This window comes from Ptychodera flava, chromosome 8, assembly GCF_041260155.1.
Source record: "Ptychodera flava strain L36383 chromosome 8, AS_Pfla_20210202, whole genome shotgun sequence".
NCBI lineage: Eukaryota > Metazoa > Hemichordata > Enteropneusta > Ptychoderidae > Ptychodera > Ptychodera flava.
This window is the reverse complement of record NC_091935.1, coordinates 41,709,037-41,733,829: the sequence shown is the minus strand read 5'-3', so window position 1 is coordinate 41,733,829 and position 24,793 is coordinate 41,709,037. Positions and strand designations below refer to the sequence as shown.

The window sequence follows — 24,793 nt, the reverse complement described above, 5'->3', positions numbered from 1 at the left end:
AATATATTATTCTCAAAATATATGTCTTTCCTTGCAATGAAAATACAATAACAAATAATGAAATACAAACACAACTTTTGTAAAACATGACTTCTTTCCTGAGAAGTTGACAGTACTGATTTTATATAAAACACAGCTATAGTACTGACTTTCACAACTGTATGATCACTACACTTCTATACTAGTCACTATCAGCCTGGTTTAACCAGACGGCTGATCTGTTCAGTGGATGGAACAGATCAGCCGTCTGGTTTAACCAGGCTACTATTACTCTACTGGAGACTATGGCAGTGGCTTCATGGATGACAGTAGGCAGATCCCATATCTTTTTGGTTCGGTACATGCAGGTACCTGCTGAGCACCTGTAAGAAAGGAAAATTGAAAGAATGGAAAATTGTTATTTTTATTAAAAATTGTCTGCAGTAGTTTTGTGTTTGATTAAAAGGTTTCTCACTTTGGAAAGGGACAAAAGCGTTAATATTGGTGATTTTTATATGCATTTTTATATTACTCCGACATAAACAAAGTCATCACTCAAAATAATCTGCTGATATGACTACCTTTGTCTCCCCTTTCTTGTCTGTTGAATAAAGTGACAATGTCAGTTGAGTGGATGTCCTTTGCCATCTCTCTTCGGCTCTTTGCCTTGACATGTGGATTGGTATTGAGTGATGCTGATATCGCAGCTCTTTTCTTCCTCTTTCTTTTTTTTGTTAGCAGCTCTCCTGTTATTGGCTGCTGCCTGCTGGCTAGCTCCGTACAGTTCTTTGTATTTCTCATGCACAGCTGATATGGTGGCCATTTTCTCATTTACCATTTGCACAACTGCCTTGACCTTGGCTTGTAGAGAGTGGTAGAAAACCATACTTTCTTGGTATGACGCAGATTTCTTGTTGAGTTTTTCCACGTCTGCTACACAGCTTGAGTACAGCTGGTCAAGTTTGTCAGTCTGGTTTTTTACTAGTTATTTGTTGTACATAAAATTTTAATAGCAGAACCATGAACACAACAAGTTATTAAAACATCCGGTTGTGAACCAATAACGTGTATGTATAGCATATTGTATTAAAAATTGGCAAGCGAGAAAAAAAAAATTTTGCTTTGCCACTGCATACAGAAAAAATAATTTGATGCAGGACTGACAATAGAAAAAAAAATTTGCTGTCACAGTCATGGGAAAAAAAAATTTGTTGCCCCACCCATTTCCTCCATCCCCCCCAGAAATCAAATGGTTCACCCCTAACCATGTTTCTGTGACACAGATACAATCGTGCCGATCACCGATTCATTCAGAAAGCGACAACGTGACACCAACAACATTCAGGTACTCGACCTGCTCGACTCAATACAAGCGAAACCGTCACTGATGCAACTAGTAATAACTGGTTGCATCAGTCACAGGTGTCCGGAGTTGCCGGTGTACATGCATAGAGAGAATGGGCCCATTCTCTCTATGCATGTACACCGGCAACTCCGGACACCTGTGGCATCAGTGACGGTTTCGCTTGCCTGTGAGAATATCGAATAATCATACCAGGCATTTGGATGATATATGAGAAGTTTGTGGTGAAGTCACGTATTATCTCGCGTTACGGTACGAGAATTGGCTTGATTTCAAAATAACACAGGCATGAGACAATGTGAGACAAGGTGAGAGAGACTACCTGACAAGTTCAGACCGGCAGCTTGTATGTAAATTGGACCTGGGTTTTATGTCCGAAACTATATGTAGCGTCTGCCAAGTTGAAAACGAGTGACAACAAAGTTCGAAAGCGACACCGTGACACCAACTACGGACTCTGCTGGTGACAGTTCAGTCATTACCTGCTCGAGAATCGGTTGGAAATCTACTCTGCCTCTGTACTTCTTCAGCCTACCTAACCTGTACTATACAGTGGCACAGTGTCGAGCGCGTCGCTGACTACGGTAGATCGCACAATCACTCACCGTCCATAGTTACGATGTCGCTTAACTGGGAAAGTAAATTTTCATCCATAGTGAGAGAGACTGAAGCTAATCTTGCAAAAGTGCGGGTAAGTGTCAGCTTCCAATATTATATAATAGGATAAACAAGGGAATCATTGCTTTCATTTGGGTTATGACAGTGTACACAGAACTCTGTGAGTTAGCCCTGCGTACCGTCCTGTGTGTGGGAGGCCGTACAACGCCGGGAACACACAGCAAAATACGCAGGGCTATGATCTGCGAGTGTGCCCATTGGCAGCTCGGTTGTGAGATCGTATACGGCATGCAACGATATGCAGTGTTAGAGAAACCTGCGAGAGTGCATGGAAAGTCTTCCAACACGGCACAAGTAAACTGACAGTTGAGTCGCCAATAAACAGAACAATAAATGAAGAAACATAACCACCGTCGTAAACCCCGTATAGGCCTCTTTGCAGCCTACACTCGCACCGAGGGGTTGAGAGGTACCACTTGATTTTTGCGGAAGTCCGTGGAGCAAGAAACCTCTGACTCGCGAGGATACCTGCCTCACTGCACTACAAATTGCTATGGCCGTGCCGATGAAGTGAATGCAGATGGACACCGGGATACAATTGCATTTTGTTTGGGAAGTTTATCGGCATACCTTATCTGCATAGGTGTAGCAGTCCAGCACAACTGCTTGGCATGGAAGCCTGCTTTGTTAAAGGGAACGAGCGAAACCGGGGAAGGATATATGGGTGTCCTTGTTATACGTAATAATGAAACAAAAAAGTTATTTCAATTATGTTCTCTCTATATATATGTATGATTTTCGATAACTTTTGGGGACTTGGAAAAGTTGGAATGGTGCAATGTTATCAAATGCCAGTTCCTTATAAACACAGCTGCACAGCATCCCCCACTGTGGTATTATGGTTACCTAGCAACTTAAATGACGCCATGATTAAATGCATGCGTTGTGGAATGGGTTGCTATAGCGACTGATTCCACACTATCAGCGTTTCCTGCATGACATAAGGATGCATTCACAAGTAATCCGGAGATTACATCTTAGTGGGTATTGAGATAGTTGGTGGGGAGAGGGGAGAAATAGCTACATCATTTTAGGGGGAACACAATATAATATTGTTACTGGCAATGTGAAGATGGCTTTACATATGGAACATCAGGGTCTGGTAAGATTTTTGCTTTGCTGTTTGACAACTTTATTAATTAAGTGCTATTGAGTAAAAATAACCGACAAGAGAAAGTTACAGAACTTATGTTTGTACAATATTTTGCTATGCTGTTCTATTTGAGTCATGAGATAGCCATTTCAATGTTTTTCTTCATATAACCCAACCATGCATATATATCTGTAAATATCAAAAAAACAATTCTTATACTTCTATTCTTCTATTCTTCTTTGTTGAAATAGTTTGCTTCCCTACAGCTCAATTTGAAGATATTATCTGGTATCACAGGCTTCTCCTTGTCTGTGCTGGTACCTAGCAACATAACAGTGTACTTTATAAAATAATAACACTATCCTATGGTAGTCCTAATCCATGTCAGCTCTGTAACAGTTCAAAACAATGCCGGGCTTCTTTCTGAATGATTCACATACACTCACCAGTCGACCACAGTAGTAGTTGTTACATTCATGGATGATCATGACCATGATGTACTGTAAAGGAAAATATTTGGTAAAAAATGGTATTTAGTGCTGTGCTTTATGCTCTGCAAAATTGCTTCATCTGGTACCACAAAGAACTAAGCAGCGTACAATTTCAGTCATGTATATACCGTTTTCTTGAGACTGAGTATGTTTTAGGACCATGCTGTTGTAGGCAAATGTACCCACTGGAACTGACCTATATTTGTTGGATAAGGCCAAGTTTACAGCAAAAACAGAGTCAGCGCGGACTCTCTTTTGTGCGGCGCAATGAAATAAATGCAGCCACAGACTTTTTTTCAGACAGTACACCCAAACTAAATGTCATTAAAGGCACACTGCCTATTCAATTCCACAAAGCAAACGAAAGATTTCATTTGTATTCTTATTGTTACAAAAAGTTCCTCATGACAAGTTGAGAATAAAACCAAAAATACGGTAAATTATGCACATGGCGTGTAATCCATGCCAAAATTAACACCTTACATTTTGAGCCAACCTCCATCCAACTCTCATGGACTTCCATCCAACTCTCACGCACCTTCCTTCAACTCTCGCCGACTTCCATCCAACTCTCACGCACCTTCATTCAACTCTCGCCGACTTCCATTCAACTCTTGCCGACTTCCATCCAACTCTCAGGGACTCCACCCAACTCTCAATTGTCGTTTTCGTCCATGGTAATCGAGTGACACGATACATCGTACAAACGAGGCAATGCGACAGGCAACTCAAGTCGATCGTTGCACTGCATATACTATATGTCGGGTCATTTTTTCAGATCCCTGGCTCACTGACAGAAAACACCTGAATACATCATATGATGTTGGTATGACGCGTTGTGACGTCTCATAAGCTTCCATGTTGTCGGGGCAAAGTTAGTCACTTTGATGATGGGTGGGTTTATTGTAAACCACATTGTGGCACAATCTACTTGAAGTAAAATGATAGTCAAATAAAATACGATAGAATCCCATTCACACACATTAACCAATTGCAGTGAACTCCAATTCACGTATGGTTTTCTCAACCCAGAAGTGCCTTTATTTAAATCGAAAGCAGCATGCAGTGGACCCAATTCAAAAATGGTTTACCACAACCAAGTCCCCCTTCACACGGACTGTCCACCGACACGAATGCGTTCAGCTCAAAAATGAGCTTCAAGCAGTATAGTTAAAATGAGTTGAGCTTCAAAGGTAATCTAGGGAGTCTGATTCAAACGAGTCGCGGCGCAAAGCGAATGCATTTCACGAGTTGCATTGAGTTTCGTGAGAGTTGGATGGAAAACCGTGAGAGTTGGGTGGAGTCCCTGAAGTTGGATGGAAGTCGGTGAGAGTTGAATGAAGGTGCGTGAGAGTTGGATGGAAGTCCGTGAGAGTTAGATGGAGGTTGGCGCAAAATGTAAGGTGTTAATTTTGGCATGGATTACGCACCATAATGTACAGAAAGAGCTTGAACTGCACGGTATCATGTTTCCTGCGTCTGCATCTACGCAAACTTCCTTGGTCAATCTGGGTGGTAGCTTCAGCGGAACTGGGACAGCATCAACCGAACAAACACCACATTAAGCAGCTCAATATAGATTGTTGCCATCGAAATGCCAGTATTATACACCTTATCAGACTATATTATTTGATGCCACCTTCATCACCGTACATGTATTATAAACATCCAGTGAGCACACTGTCAACTGTTTTACCAACACCTCTACCCCCACCCCATAAGCGACTATCAGTACTACTAGGGTCTGTAGTGTGTTTTTCCATAGACGCTATACGTTTATAGCGTCAGTTGTTCTTCCTAAAGACGGAAAACCCTCGCTTCAGTTTGTGAGTTGGATAAAATCATCGATAATATTGAAATTTAGATTTCTTCAATTTTTAGCTACTATAGACTATATTCTATAGAAGCTATTGGGATGGGTATCCGTCCGGCGTCCGTCGTCAGTCTGTATGTATGTATGTGTATGTATGTATGTATATATGTATGTATGTATGTATGTCCGTTTGTGAGGCGTCCGTCCACTCAAATATCTTGAGAACCGCAGTACTTAGGGACGAACCATTAGATCTTGGGAGGGGGGTGGTCAAAAACAGAAAAAAAAATTTTCAGAGCAGAAAGTTAGGGAAAAAAAAATCTTCAGACTAGTTTGCAAAATAAAAAAAAAATAAATAAGAAGACAAAGGCGTAAAAAAAAAATCTGCAAAAGTCTTTGAAATTTTGAATTTTTTTAGATTTTACCGACAGAAAGCAACTTTCAGTATTTTTTAGTACATCCTCCAGGCACATATTTAATTTTAATTTATACATTTAGAGTGACTGTATCCCTTATACTGGAAGTTGTGATTATCTTATCTTTTCAGGACTTTTGTATTCTGATCACTTGAAAATTATGAAATTATAGAGCCTGTTTTCTACTTGTTTCCTGCGTACAAACCAAGCAGGTACACTAGGTAAAACATTGAAACTATGGTATGGTTGTCAAGACAGGAAGTTGTATTTGCCTTTTAAGATCAAGGTAAACAGATGTAGGCCACATCAGTTTCATTTTTTCACGGCATTTTATTGCAATGATGAATGCAAGAATGGGTGAACAAGTAGAAACACGTCAATGATAAAACAACATATCAAGTCATTATGTATTATTTTGCTTTTAAAAAGGCATTTTCAATTCTTTTTTCTCAAAAAAACAGCCTCAAAAAACAACAGCAACACATGTTTTAACATTCACAATACGCTACGTAGAATGCCATCTATCCAACAAATCCCAACACAAAAACACACAAAAGGCTTGAACTTTGAAAGTTTCTCGATAGCAAATACTGAATAAATCTGCATGAATAATCGTTTTTGTGTAGCAAATTTCAAAGAAATTGGACAAGCCCTTTCAGAGAATACAGATTTTTTGACCATGAATGGCATAAATTGCCCTAAAAAGACAAATATTGAAATTTAAACACATCTATACACATCCAATCAATTTGGACATGCTGCTACAGAGAAATAGATGTTTTGATCAAAAAAGGGCAACAATTGCTCTAAAAACACAAATATGCAAATTTAACTTTATTATTTAGCTTATTTTAGCTTCTCAGCTTGTCAAAATCAATTGTAAATATGCATGATGTTTGGTGGGGTGAATGTAGGCATTTCACCACGCAGTAGAAAGGGAAGCCAGGAAACCAAATTAGTCAATTTTCAAAACTATTGGAAGCTACTGAGGAGCAAGAAGACCATGTTTCAGAGGAAGATGTGTAATCCGAAAAAATGCTCCCCAAGTGCCACCAAATAACACCATTTTAATCTCTATTTTTCAAAAGCTCCAACAGCAGGAGGGGGGCACCCCCTCCTGACCACCCCCTGCAAAAATACTCCCCAAGTGCCACCAAATAACACCATTTTAATCTCTATTTTTCAAAAGCTCCAACGGCAGGAGGGGACACCCCCTCCTGACCACCCCCTGCAAAAATACTCCCCAAGTGCCACCAAATAACACCATTTTAAACTCTATTTTTCAAAAGCTCCAACGGCAGGAGGGGGACACCCCCTCCTGACCACCCCCCGCAAAAATACTCCCCAAGTGCCACCAAATAACACCATTTTGATCTCTATTTTTCAAAAGCTCCAACAGCAGCAGGGGGACACCCCTCTCCTGACCTCCCCCCCCCCCCCCCCCCCCCCGTGACCGCTTGCGTGGCCGCTTGTGGTGCTTGGCACCACATCTTTGCCCTCTTTATCTTCAGACAGCGACGAACTAAAGAAAAATTATACATCTAAAAATTTACTCTGAAAAAAAAAATTGCACAGCTAATCTCAATTGGAAAAAAAAAATTTCAGAAATTTACAATAGTAAAAAAAAAATTTCACAATTTCATTGTGACCACCCCCCTCCCAAGGTCTAATGGTCCATCCCTTACTGATTTGATATTTGTTGTGTAGATGAAAAATATGATTTTGAGAAACTCTTTTTTAAATTTTTTGATATTGTTGAAAATAGGCAAATTAATGCCAAAAAAGGTGTTTTTGGTAAAAAATCTTCTTCTTCATAACCGCTGGTCAGACAGCTTTGTTATTTGGTATACAGGTCCCTAGGGATAACCCAACTTAGATTTGTTCAAATTGTGATGAAATATGCAAATGTGTATTTTTATGGAATTTTTTTGTCATTTTTGGTCAAAGTTTGACTTACATTGTATGTAATTCTTGTACTGTATAAACCCTATCAATTCACCCAGAAAAAAATAATTAATATGATTTTAAATAATTGAATTAATTAGGAAATCATCAAAGCCAAAATAATTTTAGTGTGGAATTATCAGAAAGTTCAACTTTTTTGGTAGTTCATTGTGAATTGAGGATTAAAACATGTAAAGTCAACTTTCCTGAATCCCAACTTTGATATATTCTGAACCACCATTTATGTTATCTAAAAGAAATTGCTCATAATAGTTTGTCATGATAGGGTGGTCAAATAAATAGAGATAGAGAAAGTTCTAATTTCAATTTATGGTTGACTTGGTAAGGATAAAGTAAGATTACTTTTTGAGGAAAAAATAGAGTGGTCAATTAAAAGAGTGGTCAAAGTGATAGGGTTTTTATGGTAAAGCTGGGCTGTAAGATTCCTCATGTGCTATTTATAGCAATTATGCAATCTGTGTAAACAGTGCAATGAAAGTGTAACATGATTCCTTATAATGCTTTTGATGACCTTGAACTTCTTAAGTTTCAAACATTTGTCTCTTCAGTTTGCTTTCTCTGAGTATGTACAGTCTCAACTTATTCAACAGAACTTACTTACAATGTTAATTTGAAAGTTAAAATGTGCTTGGTTAATAGGATGAAAATACTGATATTAAAAGATAAGCAGCTTAAGATTCTTTATAACCTGACAGATATGCTGTTTTTTTATGACGTAAATCTTGATTTAAGCAAGTCTTGTGTACTTTAATTAGAATGTAATTGACTCTCGTTTATTTGCTGTTATAGACTAATATAGTCTGATGAAATATGCAGATCTGTATTTTTACAGAATTTTTTTCTATTTTTGGTCAGGCCATGCTGAAATGAGCTATCAAAGATATCCACCTTCTCCATCAATACATGTGTCACAAAAGGTTATTCTCTACATAACACAGCAGAGCTCTGTCAACTGTTGAGTCGCTTGTTTTTTCAAAACCGCTGGTCAGACAGCTTTAATATTTGGTTTACATGTCCCTAGGATGACCTTAGTGAGATAATTTCATACAGTCAGGAAATACTTAATTTTGTATCCATGTCTATAGTAGCTTCAGGGACTTTGGCCCTATGTTTTTGTTCAAGACATGGATATATTTGTCTAACACATCCATGATGAAATCAACACGTTCAAAAAAGTAAGTCCTGGTAACGCCAGCACGCTTTTTCAATGGAAAAAGATTTCATGACATCTGATACATTGTCGGTGTTTTTGTCTGTAAAAAACATCAGTGGCTGCGTTTATTTTGTCGCACGGCACAAGAGAGAGTCAATGCTGACTCCGTTTTCGCTGTAATAACATTGGTTAAAAATATGTCTTCACTGATGACACAGTGTGCTTTTTTCTAAGTTTGTGAGAGTTTTATTTCAACAAAGGAAGAGTCCTATCTTTCAGCATCCAGCCTTCACTACAGATTCTTTATGATGATATTTTGTTTATGCCTCCACTCCGGATAAGGATTTGTTACTTGTTATACATACCGGTATATATCAACATCAACAAACACTAAATTTAATAAATTTAATAAGAGGCATTCACTTCTTGCCGAAGCTACTCAGTTAAAGGGGCTTGTGAATCTCCAGTACATTTGCTCACCTCTGCTCAACACATACCAATATGATATATCCATTATTCTTTAGTGTGTAACGTAAACATGACAACCACTCAATCATTTACATCTGATCAACTGACAGACACACAATTTGACTATCTTGGGACTGTATCATCAATGATGACTTGTTAAAATTATATTGTATGACAAATATAACATGAGGAATTTCTTTTCTATTTCTCTATACAGCAACGACTTGGTAATACAAGGTCAAGTTCATATGACAATGGAGCAACTTACACACCAAAGGTCAACTTCTCAGGTAAAGACACATCATTTATTTCATAACATACTGTATGTTATCAGTCACCACTACATTCTTTGATTAGCAAAGCAATATCAATCTATCATGTGACCTGAGAATCAAAACAAATATTATTATAATGGTTTTCTTGTTCATGACATTTTCTCTCACAGGGTCAATAATTGTAAGTAGCATTTTCTTTTTCTCACAAAATTACAAACACAAATACACACACAGCACATTGTGCCCCACAGCAATGTTACTGTTGAAAAATGATTTCTTGTCCAAAACAGGATTCAGTTTGCTATGTGCTTTTTGATCATTGACATCACCTTTACATCAACACGAGGGAAAAGAAGGGAAGATTTTACATATTTTACAAAAAATATACATAAAAACATTCAGTACTTCATGCCACATGCACTGCACTTAGCGGGTTGATGTTTCGTTCCCTGCCTTTAGTGGACGTAATGAACACCTTCCCTGTTTGTGACTTAGTGCACGATGGGCATCCTCAAAGAGCTTTAATTTCGACTTTTTCCGGTATAATTAGAATAAAAAGATGCATAATAAAAAGTTTATTTAAAAAATACGGGGATTTATGTACTTATGTATACATCATACGCTTCAGCATAGTCCTTGACTCTATGATTCTCCGACAAATCTCTGCTATACGTTGTACTCGGACATAAATCCCAGTATTTTATATGATCATACAATTGGAATATATTGATAGTGCAAATACTGCGATCTGATTGGTTCAGATGTGAAAATAACTCTGCTATATTGGTTATACAGCACTGTTGGAACAGGCACCAAGCTCTAAGCTAGAGAAAATTTCCCATTTTACCGTTTTACGACAGAAAAATGATATAAGTAACAATAAACCACCTCAGCAATAGATATACTACTCAATTTGACCAGTTTACTTCATATATTGCTTGTGAATATCTTGTGAACTGGTTAAAATCTTGTGGTACACCATGGCTTGGTGTGGTGTATTGCTCAAACTGAAACATACTCTTAAGTGTATGCTTAACTTATCAAAGAGGAAAAGAAGAATGTTCATTTGTCATGAGTTATGCATATTTGTATTGTATTTCAGGGAGCTACATGACAAGCTACGTTTCACCTACCTCTTTTAACTCACCTCTATCCCAAACAAAGTCTGAGTCTCAGATTGTGTCTTCAAATGAACCAACTCCAGGATTAGTAGTATTGCTCAATGAGAAAATAGACCAACAAACAAATGTGAGTTTATGATTATTTATTTCTTTTTTGTATTTGTTGTTTTTTTGCCTTTTTATAAAGAAAACAGTTCTTACAAAGTCAGTTTTAAGTTGTAAAATATGCTATGAACCCATCCCATAAAAAAAAACTTAATAAGATAATCTTTGGTACATTCAAAAGAAAATGTATTCAACACTTACACAAGTCTGAACACAGGGATATATTCAGGGACAATTAATGCTAATATGATAAAAACCAAATAAGTTTCGTTGTCTACAAGTTTTTTCTGTCTGCCTTTCTCTTACCTATACACTCTGTTCACTTTAGACAAGACGTACTGCACTGTTTGTGTGTGTGTAAGTGCATGTGTAGTAAGATGTGCCCTCCTTTGGTGAACTCTTGCTTCCGCGCGTGACCTGAATATTTTGCATGATTATCGAGTCTGCAGGATTATAGAGTCTGATTCCCCAAGGGGAGACAGTTGGCTGACTCGCCGTATGATGTGTAACTCAAAGTAGTCGGTTATTTGCTATTCATCATGAATATTCAGATGTTTAGGTGGGCATGTTCCTGCATAAATAAGCGTTTGTGTCAATAAGGGTAAGCTGGTCGAGTGGAGAGCTATGTGTCACACCTCTAGCCACAATCTGTAGCAACACGATGATGAATGAGTATGGCGTTGCAGTAACTTGGTCTAGGCAGTACAAAACATGTGTTGGCCAATAATTGTATCATGGATACGACTTTTTGTCGCTTCTCAGCTCAAAACATAAAAAAATTACCGATATGAAAGGGTAAATCAGAACGATTGACCACTGAGGGGTAATTAACGTAAACACCAAATGAATTTTTGACATGTACACTTTGGCTGAATTTCAGCTTGCAGAAGGTTTGTAAAAGTCTCCTATAAAGTTAAGTGAAAATAGCCTGAAAGTGGTATATTTACACATCAATTTAATGATGGTAACTGTTGGTAAAACATGCATTAGTTATATTGGCCATTATTGACAGTGTTTAATTAGACTTGAAAGAAAAACAGTGTTATGATGAGTTGTAGAATTTCTGTTGAAATTATTTCACTTCTCATTTAGCAACTTGTGCAACTTTTAAAGCATCATTCAAGTAAAAACGTGTTTCTTTCAGCTTATTGAAAACCTGACTAAACAAATCCTGTCACTTGAAAAGGATCAAGATCAACTCAGAAACAGAATGCAAAACTATGAAGTCCACATCAGAACACTTGAAAAGAGACTTAACGAAAAAGGTGTTGATTTAGAGACAGAACGCAAAATTGATATTTGGAAGAAAGAGGTGAAGACAGAGCTACGAGATCTGCAGACTCAACTACGATTTAATAAATCAGGTGATAATCGTTACAGTGAACAGGTTGAATTTCTCAGCAGAGAAATGAGAGACAGGTGGGTGGCATAGTGTACATGTCATATTTTTCATCTTGAAAAATGTAGCATGATACAGTCATAAAACGATTGGAAGGTACAAAATGCAAAGACTTCTTAAATTCAATGCAATACCTTATATGACCAGTAAATTACATAAATTATAGAATACAATAAACATAATAATATGGTTTTCTGAATCGTGATCTCCATGGATATCAGTCTTTGTACTCAGGGCACAAAGTTGGTGTATGTATTATAACTCAATATAAAATATACAATATGCACTCACACTATTTGTCAGGCAATGCCTAAGGAAATAGTCAGTATACAGGGATGTAGAAAATAGCCAGCAGCCGGCAAAAACAACTGGCTGTCAGCTGAAATTTGCCGGCTGTGAAAATTTAGTTTTCGGTAAAAAATCAGGACATTTTGCACAACACATACACTACTTGTAACCACCTGTGCTTTTATTTTTGCCACCTGTAACCAAAATTTTCTACATCCCCGAGTATATGTAAGATCACAGTTGCTCAAATCAGTTTTTATGGTCTTACAATTTTCAAGTCACCTCGTCAATTGATGACCCTCCAAATGAATTACGTCATTTGACTGACTCTTTGAATTAGCCAGTTAGTGATCTTTATTCAGTGTGTGTACTATGATAAATAGGTACAATGTCTATGACACTGTGACCATGCAAACAATATTGTACCAAACTCCCGCCATGACAGATGGGTCTTCAAGTTTTTGGTTTAAGTTTACTTTACTATTAAAAAAATGTGACTGTTAATGTCAATACGACATAGGGCTATATACCGGTATGTACATGTACTCATCAATGATGCTGTCAGCATGTTTGAATATAATAGAAAGATTGTTGACTGAGCATCAGAGTGTATTAATCTCAGTGATCATGATTCAGATACACACTTCTGTAGGACTACATTTGGCAATTCCAACACTGTGTACATGATGTACTTCCGAAGTCTGAGCCAAGTACGGTACATTTACATTTTGTACAAGATTTGTCTCTTGTTTAGTTTCTAGTCGCCATATCAAAATATGGCAAAAGAAGCTGTCCAGTGTCTGTTGTCTGTGTGTACATATGTATGTGTGTCATTCTTTTTGTTCGCTGGGTGATCTCGGAAATGGAGGCTCCTATCAGCTTGAAATTTGTTGTGAACATGCATGTACTTTGGGTCTAGGATGATCTTAATGTCGTTTCTCCAAAAATTTGCAAATGAACTAAATGCAGAATGATAACACTTTAAACACTGAAAGTACCAAACCTAGACTTTTGAAATTATGCAATAATTGACCTACTGGGTTGCAGATCTAAAGGTGGGTTTACACATGTATTTTTTTAAACCTGAGGGAATCTGATTAGTCGTTCTGTAAATATTCCTTATCAGCGATCTAAGCGATCTCACGTTTACACGTCATATACAAGGTATGAATTTAGTTCGGGTCAAGCGCCCTCAGCAATATCTGGGCTAGAGAACAATCGCTTGCTTGCAATGGCGGACCCACACATCATGTAGCTGCTGTCTACGCTCTTTTTGTGTTGTGTCAACCAATCGAGATGCCTTCGGCGAAGAAATTTACTAGGAGAGAATATTGTTGGCCTCGCCCCGTCTGATGTCATTATCTATTTCATGTTAAGATGAAACACCTAGACAGACACCTACAATACAGACTCTTATACGGAAAATTGAGACAATCAAAGTTCCGGCCAATGCGACACTAGTAACACTGGATTTCCATGAACACGAATACACCACATTATGAGGCAATTGAATCAGTTGGCAGAGCATTAAATCAGGAAAGATCATCAAACAATTACATAATCAAGTAACCAACAACGAAATACATGATAGCTCTGCTAGAAATAATTTTGAATTCAACGATGAATTCTACCGGCAAATATGGGGATGCTCTTATACGGAAATAATCTCGATGGGTTGTTCGCCAGAAATAGCAGATATTAGGCCTTCATTTCACGAGACAGAAATGAGAATAATACTGAAACGCAAACAACAAATACCGACCTGGCTGAGGTTCAGGGACTATGTTTTTCTGATTTTCATCGGAACACAACACGAACTCAATGAATTCATATCAAACATCAACAAAATGCATCCTACTTTCAAATTTTCGTTTGAAAGCTCCTCTCAAGAAATCACATATTTATACCTGACTATCTACAAAGGTCGTCGGTACAACAACAGATATTTTCCAGTTCTTACAAAGAAACTCATGCCATCTGGCAGCAACATTCAACGGTCTGATCAAAGGTGAAACATTACCATACATCAGAACACGTAACAAAGAAACCGATTTTACACAGAAAGTCACACAATTTAGTGAAAAAAAATTAGTGAAAAATTACAAGATCGACAATATAAAAAAAATGAAATAGAACGCATTATCAGAGAGACAGATCATAAAAGCAGGAAAAGACTGCTTGAACAACAAAAAGAAACCAATAACGCCACCAACAATACAATAGTCTTCATAACAACGTATAGCCCGTACATCGACACCACAAAAATCAAGAAGGCCCTGACATAAAACTGGAGTGAACTTGAAAAAGACGAAACACTAAAAAAACTGTTCCAAAACCAACCAATAATCGCATATAGATGGAACAGAAATATAGGCGACACACTTATAAGCGCCAGACTTCATCGGATACTTTCTGTAACCATACTACCGTATACAGGCGACGTACGGTTTCTATTCCCACTATATCGTACCCGCCATGGCTAAGCGACATTTTACATAAAACAGCCAAACATGATGTACACTTATATTATACACAATATCATACACAAAACGCAAACAACCCAAATATGAACGATGTGTGGAGTTGCTTTCCCTTTACTATCAGTTGCTTTCCCTTTACTAACAACTCATCGTAAAATGGCATCGTTTTTCTAGCTCTGCCACTATGACGGTTGTTGTCGGTCACGGACTTGAACTGAGCTCGCAACCGTTTGATTTTGTTGTGGCATTGTTCCGCTGTCCTCTCGAGTCCCTTCTCCCTGGCCTTGGCAGCGACGTCTTCATACACTTGCCGATCCCTCGACGTGCCGTCCATCATACGGATGACGTTTTCGTCTCTCCAGATTGAAATTAGTAGCCTGATCTCTTCCTGTGACCAATTGTTGCCGCGATCGCGAGAGCTTCTTACTTGAACACCGTCCATTGTGGTAATGACCGAACCGAAGACAGGATATAGTTCGGCGTTTAGTTCGGTGTTCTGGTCACACGTGTAAATAGGCCATCGTTTAGTACGGAGCACCGAACCTGGACCAGCCCTCTGACACCGAATTAATTTAGTTCTTTGTTAGTTCGGTGTTGTCTGTTCACACGTCCAACTGACACAGGTTTATATTTATTCCGGTGTCTACTCCGGACTTAACTCCCACGTGTAAACCCCCCTTAAGTGTCTTCAAGCTAAGTTGATCACATGACTTACATGCAAATGTTAAAATTACAAAATATTATAAGAATGTTTTACTAGTAAAGTGAATGCATTGTCAGTGAGATAAAAAGTGAAAAATCATGTAAAATCTGCTCAATTTCTGTCGTACATTTATATGTTGTTAAACTGGAAGCACATTGCCTTTTAATGGTGGTATTTTACTTTTGTGGAGGGACCGTGCTTGAGACCTTACTTCAGCCAGTTACGAAATGCACTATCATGAACATTTTCCTCCAAAGTTGATTTTTGAAAATCCTTGACAAACATAGGGCTCACACAGTATCACCAGTGGAAAGTAGACTGTAGCCACATGTGCCATTGTGGCCCGTGCTTCACTTGAAAGTCAGTACAGCTGAAATGTTCTGCAAGGCACATGCCTAGTAGACACCCTAGTACTAGTGGTAGTAGTGCCCTAGGTACTCACAGAAGTAGTACCAAGTAGTAGCTTAAACAGGAAGTTTCAGGACTGTGGGCACCCATAATAGGGGAATTACTGATGATGCAGCCATTTGCATACACTGAGTTTTTGAATTCTCATAGCATCACTTTGAATCGTACAAGAAATTTGAATAATCATGATGGCCACTTTCGTAACATATGCAAAGAGGGGTCAAATGGTTGTACAGGGAACACATTATGAAACATATGCATTCTCTGACAAAAAACGGAACATATTTTTCAGTTTAAGTAGTAGTACAATAGTACCTTAGGCACTCATATTACTTGTACCAGTATTACCTAAATACCTTCAACACATGCAGTAGTGTTACCAGTGGTGCCCAAGGTACTCAGAGTAGTAGTACTAAGAAGTAGCTTCAAGTACGTACTTGCAGTAGTAATATTGGTAGTGCCCTAGACTCTTGTAGTAGTAGTACCAATAGTACCTTAGGCACTCATATTACTTGTACCAGTAATACCTTAAACACTTGCAGTAGTGTTACCAATAGAACACATATCTTAGGTACTCACAGTAGTAGTGCTAGTAGTAGTATATAAATGAGAGTTTAGAGCTACAGTATGAATACTTTTAGTTCTGTCTAAAGAGTGCAGAATTCATGAAACTTTAGGTGATACCGAAGGATTCAACGCGTGCACAATCATTAAGGCTGGTAGTGTTCCAAATGCGCTCTATTGGACGTGAAATTGTTAGCGTTTACATAGTTTTCTAGGCACTATCACCTTCTGCTGTTGTTCAAATGTTTAAAAGCTTTCAAGTTGGCCAATCTTCCATCTGTTGAAATGAATTTCAGCAGAATTGCAGATGCCGCCAAGATAAATAAGGCTAAGCATGCGTTTTAGAACATTCTCAATAATTTTTGAGATCTGGCAGGAATAGGTTTAAAAATTGTACGAAATTACAAAGTAGATATTTGCCATTTTAAAACATAGTGTTTGTTCCATGGCCGAACAAATCCATGCATGGGAGTGTGAAGGAATATGTCAAGCGTCACTGTGTAAAATTTCAGGGGATTTTCAGCAAATTTGGAGTCACTGTGGCTTAATCTTTTTAAAAACATGTTGTGCTTCTGCATATCTGTGACGTCATGCATTCCATGACTGGCATCCTTGCGTCTGCTTGGTTTTGGTGTCATTGTTTTGCATCTTCAGGTCAAAAAATGCACAAAAACTCGTATTCTCGTGGATTCGACAAATTTTCCAGAGCAACCGTTGCCTAGATACTTGAATCCTTCAGTATCGCCTTAAGTATCAGATATTATTACTTTATACTTGAAGTAATTTGTGTTATTTTGTGTGTGTGTCTGTGTGTCTCTGTGTGTCTGTGTGTGTGTGTGTCTGTGTGTATATATATATATATATATATATATATATATATATATATATATATATATATATATATATATATATATATATATATATATATATATATATATATATATATATATATATTTATCACATGAAATGGCCCGTATCTCCACCTGTGTGACGTACACCAGCACAGATAAGAAATCCATATTACCCCTGTTGTACATCATCAACCGGAAATTTTTTCCTGCAATGGTAACGTACGTACATGCACTCTGTGACACAGACCAATATGTCGTGATCGATGCCATGCTCGCTTGGCATTTTGACAGAAAGGTGACCCGATAAATCCAGATATGGAAACATAGAAGGCAACGTAATGCCCAACGTAATTTTGAGTCGCTAAAGCTTTAGCCATTCCCAAGAATCGAATGAGGATACTGTCGATCATTTTAATGTCTCAGTAACATCACAGCTCCACCTGTAAGGCTCAATATGGACGTTGTTGTACCTGGCAATCACCAAGCAACGTTGTACCTGGCGATCCTGGTTGGCAATTATTCGAAAAATACACCTCAATGAAAGTTCAACTTAATGAATGAGTACCGTATAATCTTCGGAGAAAGCGACATAGAAGGCACAAGCATAAAGTCTTTTGACGAACAATGATAAATTTCCTTCATCACACAAATTATTCAGTTGTTTCTCGATCGGAATCAAACCTGCAGCGTAAGGCTGTAGTGAAGACATAAGCAGTGCAGCGCTGTAGAATCCGATGTATTTCGAAAGTTGACTCGGACAACACTCATTAAACAGAACAGGGTTCCGGCAAGTAACAAAATTGGGATGTACCTACGGTCGATATATGTGTCACAGCAAACATCAAAGTCCGTAAGACGAAAACATTGACGACTGAGATGGCCACCGGTGGAGACCGGTGACGGCAGTGCCCACTACAAGCGTACACTCTGTGTGTCATTGATCTGAATCTTTTGGGCTTGCCAGGGTTGTAAACTTGTGATATTTTAAAAGCCACAGCATCTCTAAGAATGATAACTACTGTTTCGATCATGTTGTTGCATTAACTTCATAAATATAATTGTAAATATTCTAAATAACTTAAAACATTATGGTTATCCGTCAGTAGCGCGGTGAAAGCTATGTCTGCCGATGGCAGACTTTCCTTGGCATTGGTCCAGCATGAGATAATGATTGAGATGCGCACATGACCGAATCTTTATGTCTGATTGATGGAGATACCATTCGATGTATCAAAATTTCAGCTTTATCGGATTTATGAATGAAAGTATACATGTAAAAATTTGCATATCTCCTGGGTAATGGGCCACTTTACTCATTAAATGAAAGTAATCCGCATAAATAAAACACAAAATTGTGATACAAATCATGCTATTTGTTACAATAATTTTGATCCATCCACATCAGAGAAAAATAAGAAGACTGTTCATGTGATAAATATATAATCCCATGGAATTTTTCTCTGTTTGACGTCATGGTATACTTGTGTTTTTCGCGGAGCCGCACAACTTCTCACTGAATAGAAAAGAACTCTATGTTAAAGGGATCTCTTAAAACCAAAGACCTCTCCAAACCGAACAATTTTCTCAGTCCCTGAACGATTCAGTTTAGACAGGTTTTACTGTATAGCATGTGTATATTATATATATATATATATATATATATATATATATATATATATATATATATATATATATATATATATATATATATATTTCAATATTTTTCACCTTTGTTGCGGGGTGAGGTTGGGGTGTTCACCGTTTTCCAAAGTTGGAATGAGAGGGGTCACCCTGTTTTCAGAAGTTAGGGGGTGTCAGCCACTTTTTGATGTCAGAAAAAATAATCCCACCCCCATCGCCGCCCAAAGAAAATGACCATCCCCCCAATTCAAAATTAAGTACAACAAAACCACATGCCAGAGATGAATTAAACTGGATTCTAAATTACACCAATCACAAACAGGAAGTGTTACAATCCAAACAGATCAATAGCTCCCAGAAACATACAAGACATTCCAGTGAGGACTATAGCCTGTCATCCTCAATAACTTGTTTCAGGTATAATACAAATGCATATATATTAACTGTAAACTGTTCTAATTACAGCAAGAGAGTGATGCAAGACGAGAATGATTCATTAAGAAGAGATGTTGAAAGTCTGAAAACAAAACTGTTAAGCCATGATGAAGATTTGTCAAGTCAATTGATGGAGACCAAGGACCTTGGAAGAAGAATAGAAAGACTGGACAGGGTGAGATAATATTGCTTCTTTTAGCTCCACTCTCTGTAATACACCACTCTCTCTGATACACCACTCTCTCTGATACACCACTCTCTCTGATACACCACTCTCTCTGATACACAGCTTATCAGATCCACTCTCTCTGATACACAGCTTATCAGATAGATGGTTATCCACTATTGTCCATCATCCTTCGTCTGGTGGCAGTGGCAGCCGTCCACCTTTCACATTCCAAGCTACTTCTCCAAAATCCTTGTGAATTCGTATTTTGGGGAGGCAACTTTTCCTGGTTTTGGTCTAAATATTTTCCACTCTTGAAACCTCACTTGTCTGATTGAAATTGGGCATGTAGGTCTTTTAGTTTAGTAAATAAATGAAAATACAACAACAACAACAACAACAAAATACTATACATTCAGTTAAAACTGCAATAAACAGCAAAGTATGTGGGTAAGAGGTTGGAAAATACTTTTGATCCAACTAGTCAAGTCCAACGTCGCCAGTAATAGTTTCCATGAAATAGAAATTTACAGCTGCTGACAAACTTGGTGTTGTCAACAAATTAAATTCTGACAAATCAGAGAAATTGAACAAAATACATTGAAGGCCCATATGTAATATGAGGCAAAACGAATTAATTATATAACATCAGTTGAACTCTAGTTGAATGACAGTAAAACAGAAGCAATACTTATATCTTTACCCAGACAAGCTGCAAAATCATCTCTCCCTTCATCCATAATTCTGGGCGATTTTGATATAATTTTCGCCTCTACATAGTGTCAAAAACTTAGAAGTCACACTCGACTCTAACATGAATATGTGTGAACATGTGCAGAATATTTGTAAAGCTGCATACAATGTATATTCAAATTCGACAAATTAGCTCTATTCGTCACTTCCTCTCTTTACAGTCTACTCAAACATTGGTTTCTGCACTTGTTCTATGGTATCTCGCTTAGACTATTGTAACTGTCTCCTTTCTGGTTGCCCTAAACAGTTTCTAGACAAGTTGCCAATAGTGCAAAATGGTGCCGCTTGTCTCGTCTGTATTGCTAAAAAGTACGATCATGTCCAAACCCTGTTGCAAAAATTACACTGGCTTCCTATTAGTTCTTGTATCTGCTACAAAGTTGTATCTACTTGCTTCAATTCAGTTATAGGTACAGGACCGCAATATCTCTCTGAACTTCTACATCAACACACTCCAAAAAAGACAACTCTGCTCTTCCTCAGATTCTCGACTTCTCAGTATTCGAAGAGTTTCCATAAAGACTTTGGCGAGAGATCTTTCTCTTACATTGGCCCTGCATTACGGAACAAACTTCCTTCTGACCTTCGCCAATCCAACCCTACCCTTTCTTTCCATTGTTCCCTCAAGACTTTTCTCTTAAAAGAGTAGTTTAACCTTCTACATTCACCCAGTCCCAGTTCTTCAGTCCCAGTGATTCAACATTTCCTCTGATACAGTGTACTTTGTCATCATTGTGCCTTGACTTCTGTTCTCAGAGATTAGGCACATTACAAATGTACTTTGTTATTATATTATTATTAAAACAAAACGCCAAATATCTCATTCTTGAATTCACTGTCCACTTGCAAAAACTTGAGAGCCACTGCACGTTTCAGCTTTGTATCTGGTTTGTGTATGCATGCTCAACTTTAAATGGACATTTGTTCTAAAGAAGTTGTAATTTACCAAAATTACGCTACTTGGCAGCACAAGTATAAACTTGGTGCAAATCTCAATGACTGAAAGTCAGAATTTTACATATTTGTGACAATTTGTACAGAAAAACAACCAAAGACCTACTACAAACCAATAATAAGTTGTTTTCTTAAATATTACTATGAGATGAATTACCAAATATTGTTTACATTAATTCCATGTACTACAATATTACAAGAGGATGCCTTTACTTTGGTATATGGTAGATTGCATCACTAATTGGATGTACCAGGCTGCATAGTGTTGTATATCTGTGTGTCCATTGCAACAGTTGCCAATCATTACATACTTCATCTTGGTATTTGATGGACTGTGCATCAAAATATGTTCAAATGCATTGGATATTATAAATATTACAAACTAAGGCCTCTAGAAGCTATTAAATATCGCACGTATACAAGTACTTACTTGGGCCTTCCACCAATCTGATTAAAATCAGATGTAGAGTACGGCGACGTCTTCTTATGCGTACGCGGTATTCTCTCGCTGTCGCCTCTCACTACATCTGACCAACTTCCATTTAAGGTCACGTTCAAATCTCGCGCTATGGCCAGAACAGCCAACCTATCAGAAGACGCCTTACAGAGAACAATAGGTATAACTCGCAAGCATGCATATGCACGAAGAGGACGCACGAAAATCAAAAGTGTGTAACCAAGCTATCCACCCAGTTGTAAACAAAGGCGCAAAGGCGCATGGCAAATTTTAAAATCGCCTGTCTGTAATTTTAATGTTGAAACATGCCTTTTATTAATAACTGAGCAAACGGAAATCATACGGACAGACTTTGAGACCAGCCCTGCGTATGATGCTGTGTGTTCCTGGCGTAATACGGCCTCCCATTATTACAGCCCTGCAGACAGGAATACACGGTGACTTATCAGTCCTGATTTGGACAGCGCATGAAAAGCTACCTTTTCTAACTACTTTCGGCCGAGTAACTCATTAGATAACGCCATTAGATACATTCTTGCAAGATATGGCCGGTTCCTGGACACCTGACTGACCCTGAATTGCTGGTAAACTATTACAAACGGTTTGGAAATAGAAGAGAGGTCGGCCAGTTACGAGCTTGGCCCTGACCAGTGGGAGAACTCGGCGAGTTGCGAGCTCGGCCAGCTGGAGAAGTCAGCCAGTAGGCGAACTCAGCCAGTAGGAGTACATGGTTATATGATGAGACAACATTTATTTGTATATTTTGCCATGTCTATTCATGATTATATTCATTTGTTTCTGTCTTCTAACAGAATATAATAGGGTGCTATATAGAGTATTATTAAAGGTGTTTTAAGCCTTTAGTATGTTGAGATTTTGGCCAATTTGGAGAGTATGTCATATGATAACAATTATAATTAACATTATTTATTTTTTTCATTATCAGATAATACAATTCACCAACTTAGTGTTGAAGTATGTTTTTGTTTGTTAATAAAGTCCAACATAGTGATGTTCACCATTTATGGCTTTTTCCAGACAGAAATTTTGCTGAAATTTGAGATGCATGAGATTGTATAAAAGTGTAAATTCATTACCTGAAGTTATGGAGCATACAAAAAATGTGGTATTTTAAACTCTTTCTTAATTCTCAAGAGACACATGAAATTTACAGATTTTGTTCAATTTTTACAGAATGTTGGCAATGTCAACGATAGTCAAAGACGTCATAATCGAGAAATGAGTGACACACTGCAAAGTAATCAAAGTACTCAACTACAAATAACACAGATAAGGTAAGAGGATATTTTTAATGGACTAATATTATTCAGTGGATGAATATAATATCACCATTAACTGTATCTGTTTGTTTGTAGGAACGCATATTTCTCGTTATCAAGAATAGGTAAAATTCGTAAATTCCTAGACAAACAAGCCCACTACTGAGAAACTCATCCATGCATTCGTTACCTCTAGACTCGACTATTGTAACAGTCTGTTCTATGGCATTTCAAATGACCAACTGAAGCATCTGTAGTCTGTTCAGAATGCAGCAGCCTGTCTCATCACAGGTACACACAAATATGACCGCATCACTCCTGTTTGCGTATCCAGTCATTTCATGAATGAATTTTCACTCACATTGATGTTATATTACATACCAAATAAATACCTTGGGATAAAAATCCCTAGTCTTTCATATTTCCCATTGATTTGTATAGAAAACCTGAGATGTAAGATCAGTGTAGGTGTGAAGGGTCATGCCAGCTGAGACATAGGTCACTGCTGTAACCTCCACAAATGTAATAATCTCCACAAATGTAATATCAACCACAATTGTAATAAAATCAACCACAAATGTAATAAAATAGTCAACCATTAATGTAACAACCTGCAACCACAAATGTAATAAAAAATTAACCATAAATGTAATAAAACTCAACCATAAATGTAATGAACTTGCGTATGTGATCATTTGTTTATCAATGCCCTGAGTAAATAATAACTTTAATAAGACTAGTGTAATGTTATTGCATACTTTCCTGAAACTAGGTTTCCTTTCTGAAACACAGAATAGAATACTTTGAGAACGCTATCAGAAAACGGCGAGGTATGAAAGTGGAACAGCAGTTCTAGAAACAGATAATTACATAATAAGGAAGCGTCAAAATAACTCGTCAACCAGTGATACCACACAAAGTTTATGACAGATGACTCAGAACAAATAAGAGAGAAATATAAAACCTTATAACAGAAACTTACGACACAAAACATGTTGACGAGAACATATATTTCAATCTAGTAAAAAACAATACGAACACTACTTTGAACGCAGTAGAACAAAATTAGACATCCTGGCATCCCTAGTGCAGGAATAAACTTCAAGTGGGACAACATAGGAATACAGACAATCTATCGATTATTCCACACAATTTATCCACTGAAGACGAATTTGAGGAGATTGATTAAGAAAGTACGGCAATTTTCGAAAAAACGGCTCGTAGTGTTATACAGTCTTCCCCACTGTGGAGTAGAGACTGCACTGACACTCAGATTACAGCTGTGTCTAGCCATGGCCAGTCAGTTCTGTACACAAAACAGGGAAATGTAAAATACACTTTCAAATATGCAAAACACACTAAACGCAAACAATTAAGAAATGAATAATGTGTGGAGTTGCTTTCCTTATTACATAGATCAATATTTAAGGGCTAATTCTTCAATTGCAACGACAAAATAGATTTATTACATTTATGGTTGACAAGTATTACATA

At 37.6% G+C, this 24,793-nt stretch overlaps 1 protein-coding gene across 1 annotated transcript in view; it reads left to right on the top strand.

The window, feature by feature from the left end:
• The first annotated feature begins 1,598 nt into the window (after window positions 1–1,598).
• The window catches only part of LOC139139376 (myosin heavy chain, clone 203-like), a 39,318-nt gene continuing 16,123 nt past the window's right edge, over window positions 1,599–24,793 (top strand). The window contains exons 1-6 of the mRNA XM_070708278.1: window positions 1,599–2,033; window positions 9,637–9,709; window positions 10,797–10,942; window positions 12,065–12,339; window positions 19,720–19,864; window positions 23,214–23,314. Coding sequence (XP_070564379.1) covers window positions 1,962–2,033; window positions 9,637–9,709; window positions 10,797–10,942; window positions 12,065–12,339; window positions 19,720–19,864; window positions 23,214–23,314 — 812 coding nt within the window. The 5' untranslated portion in view covers window positions 1,599–1,961. The remainder of the gene's footprint in view (window positions 2,034–9,636; window positions 9,710–10,796; window positions 10,943–12,064; window positions 12,340–19,719; window positions 19,865–23,213; window positions 23,315–24,793) is intronic.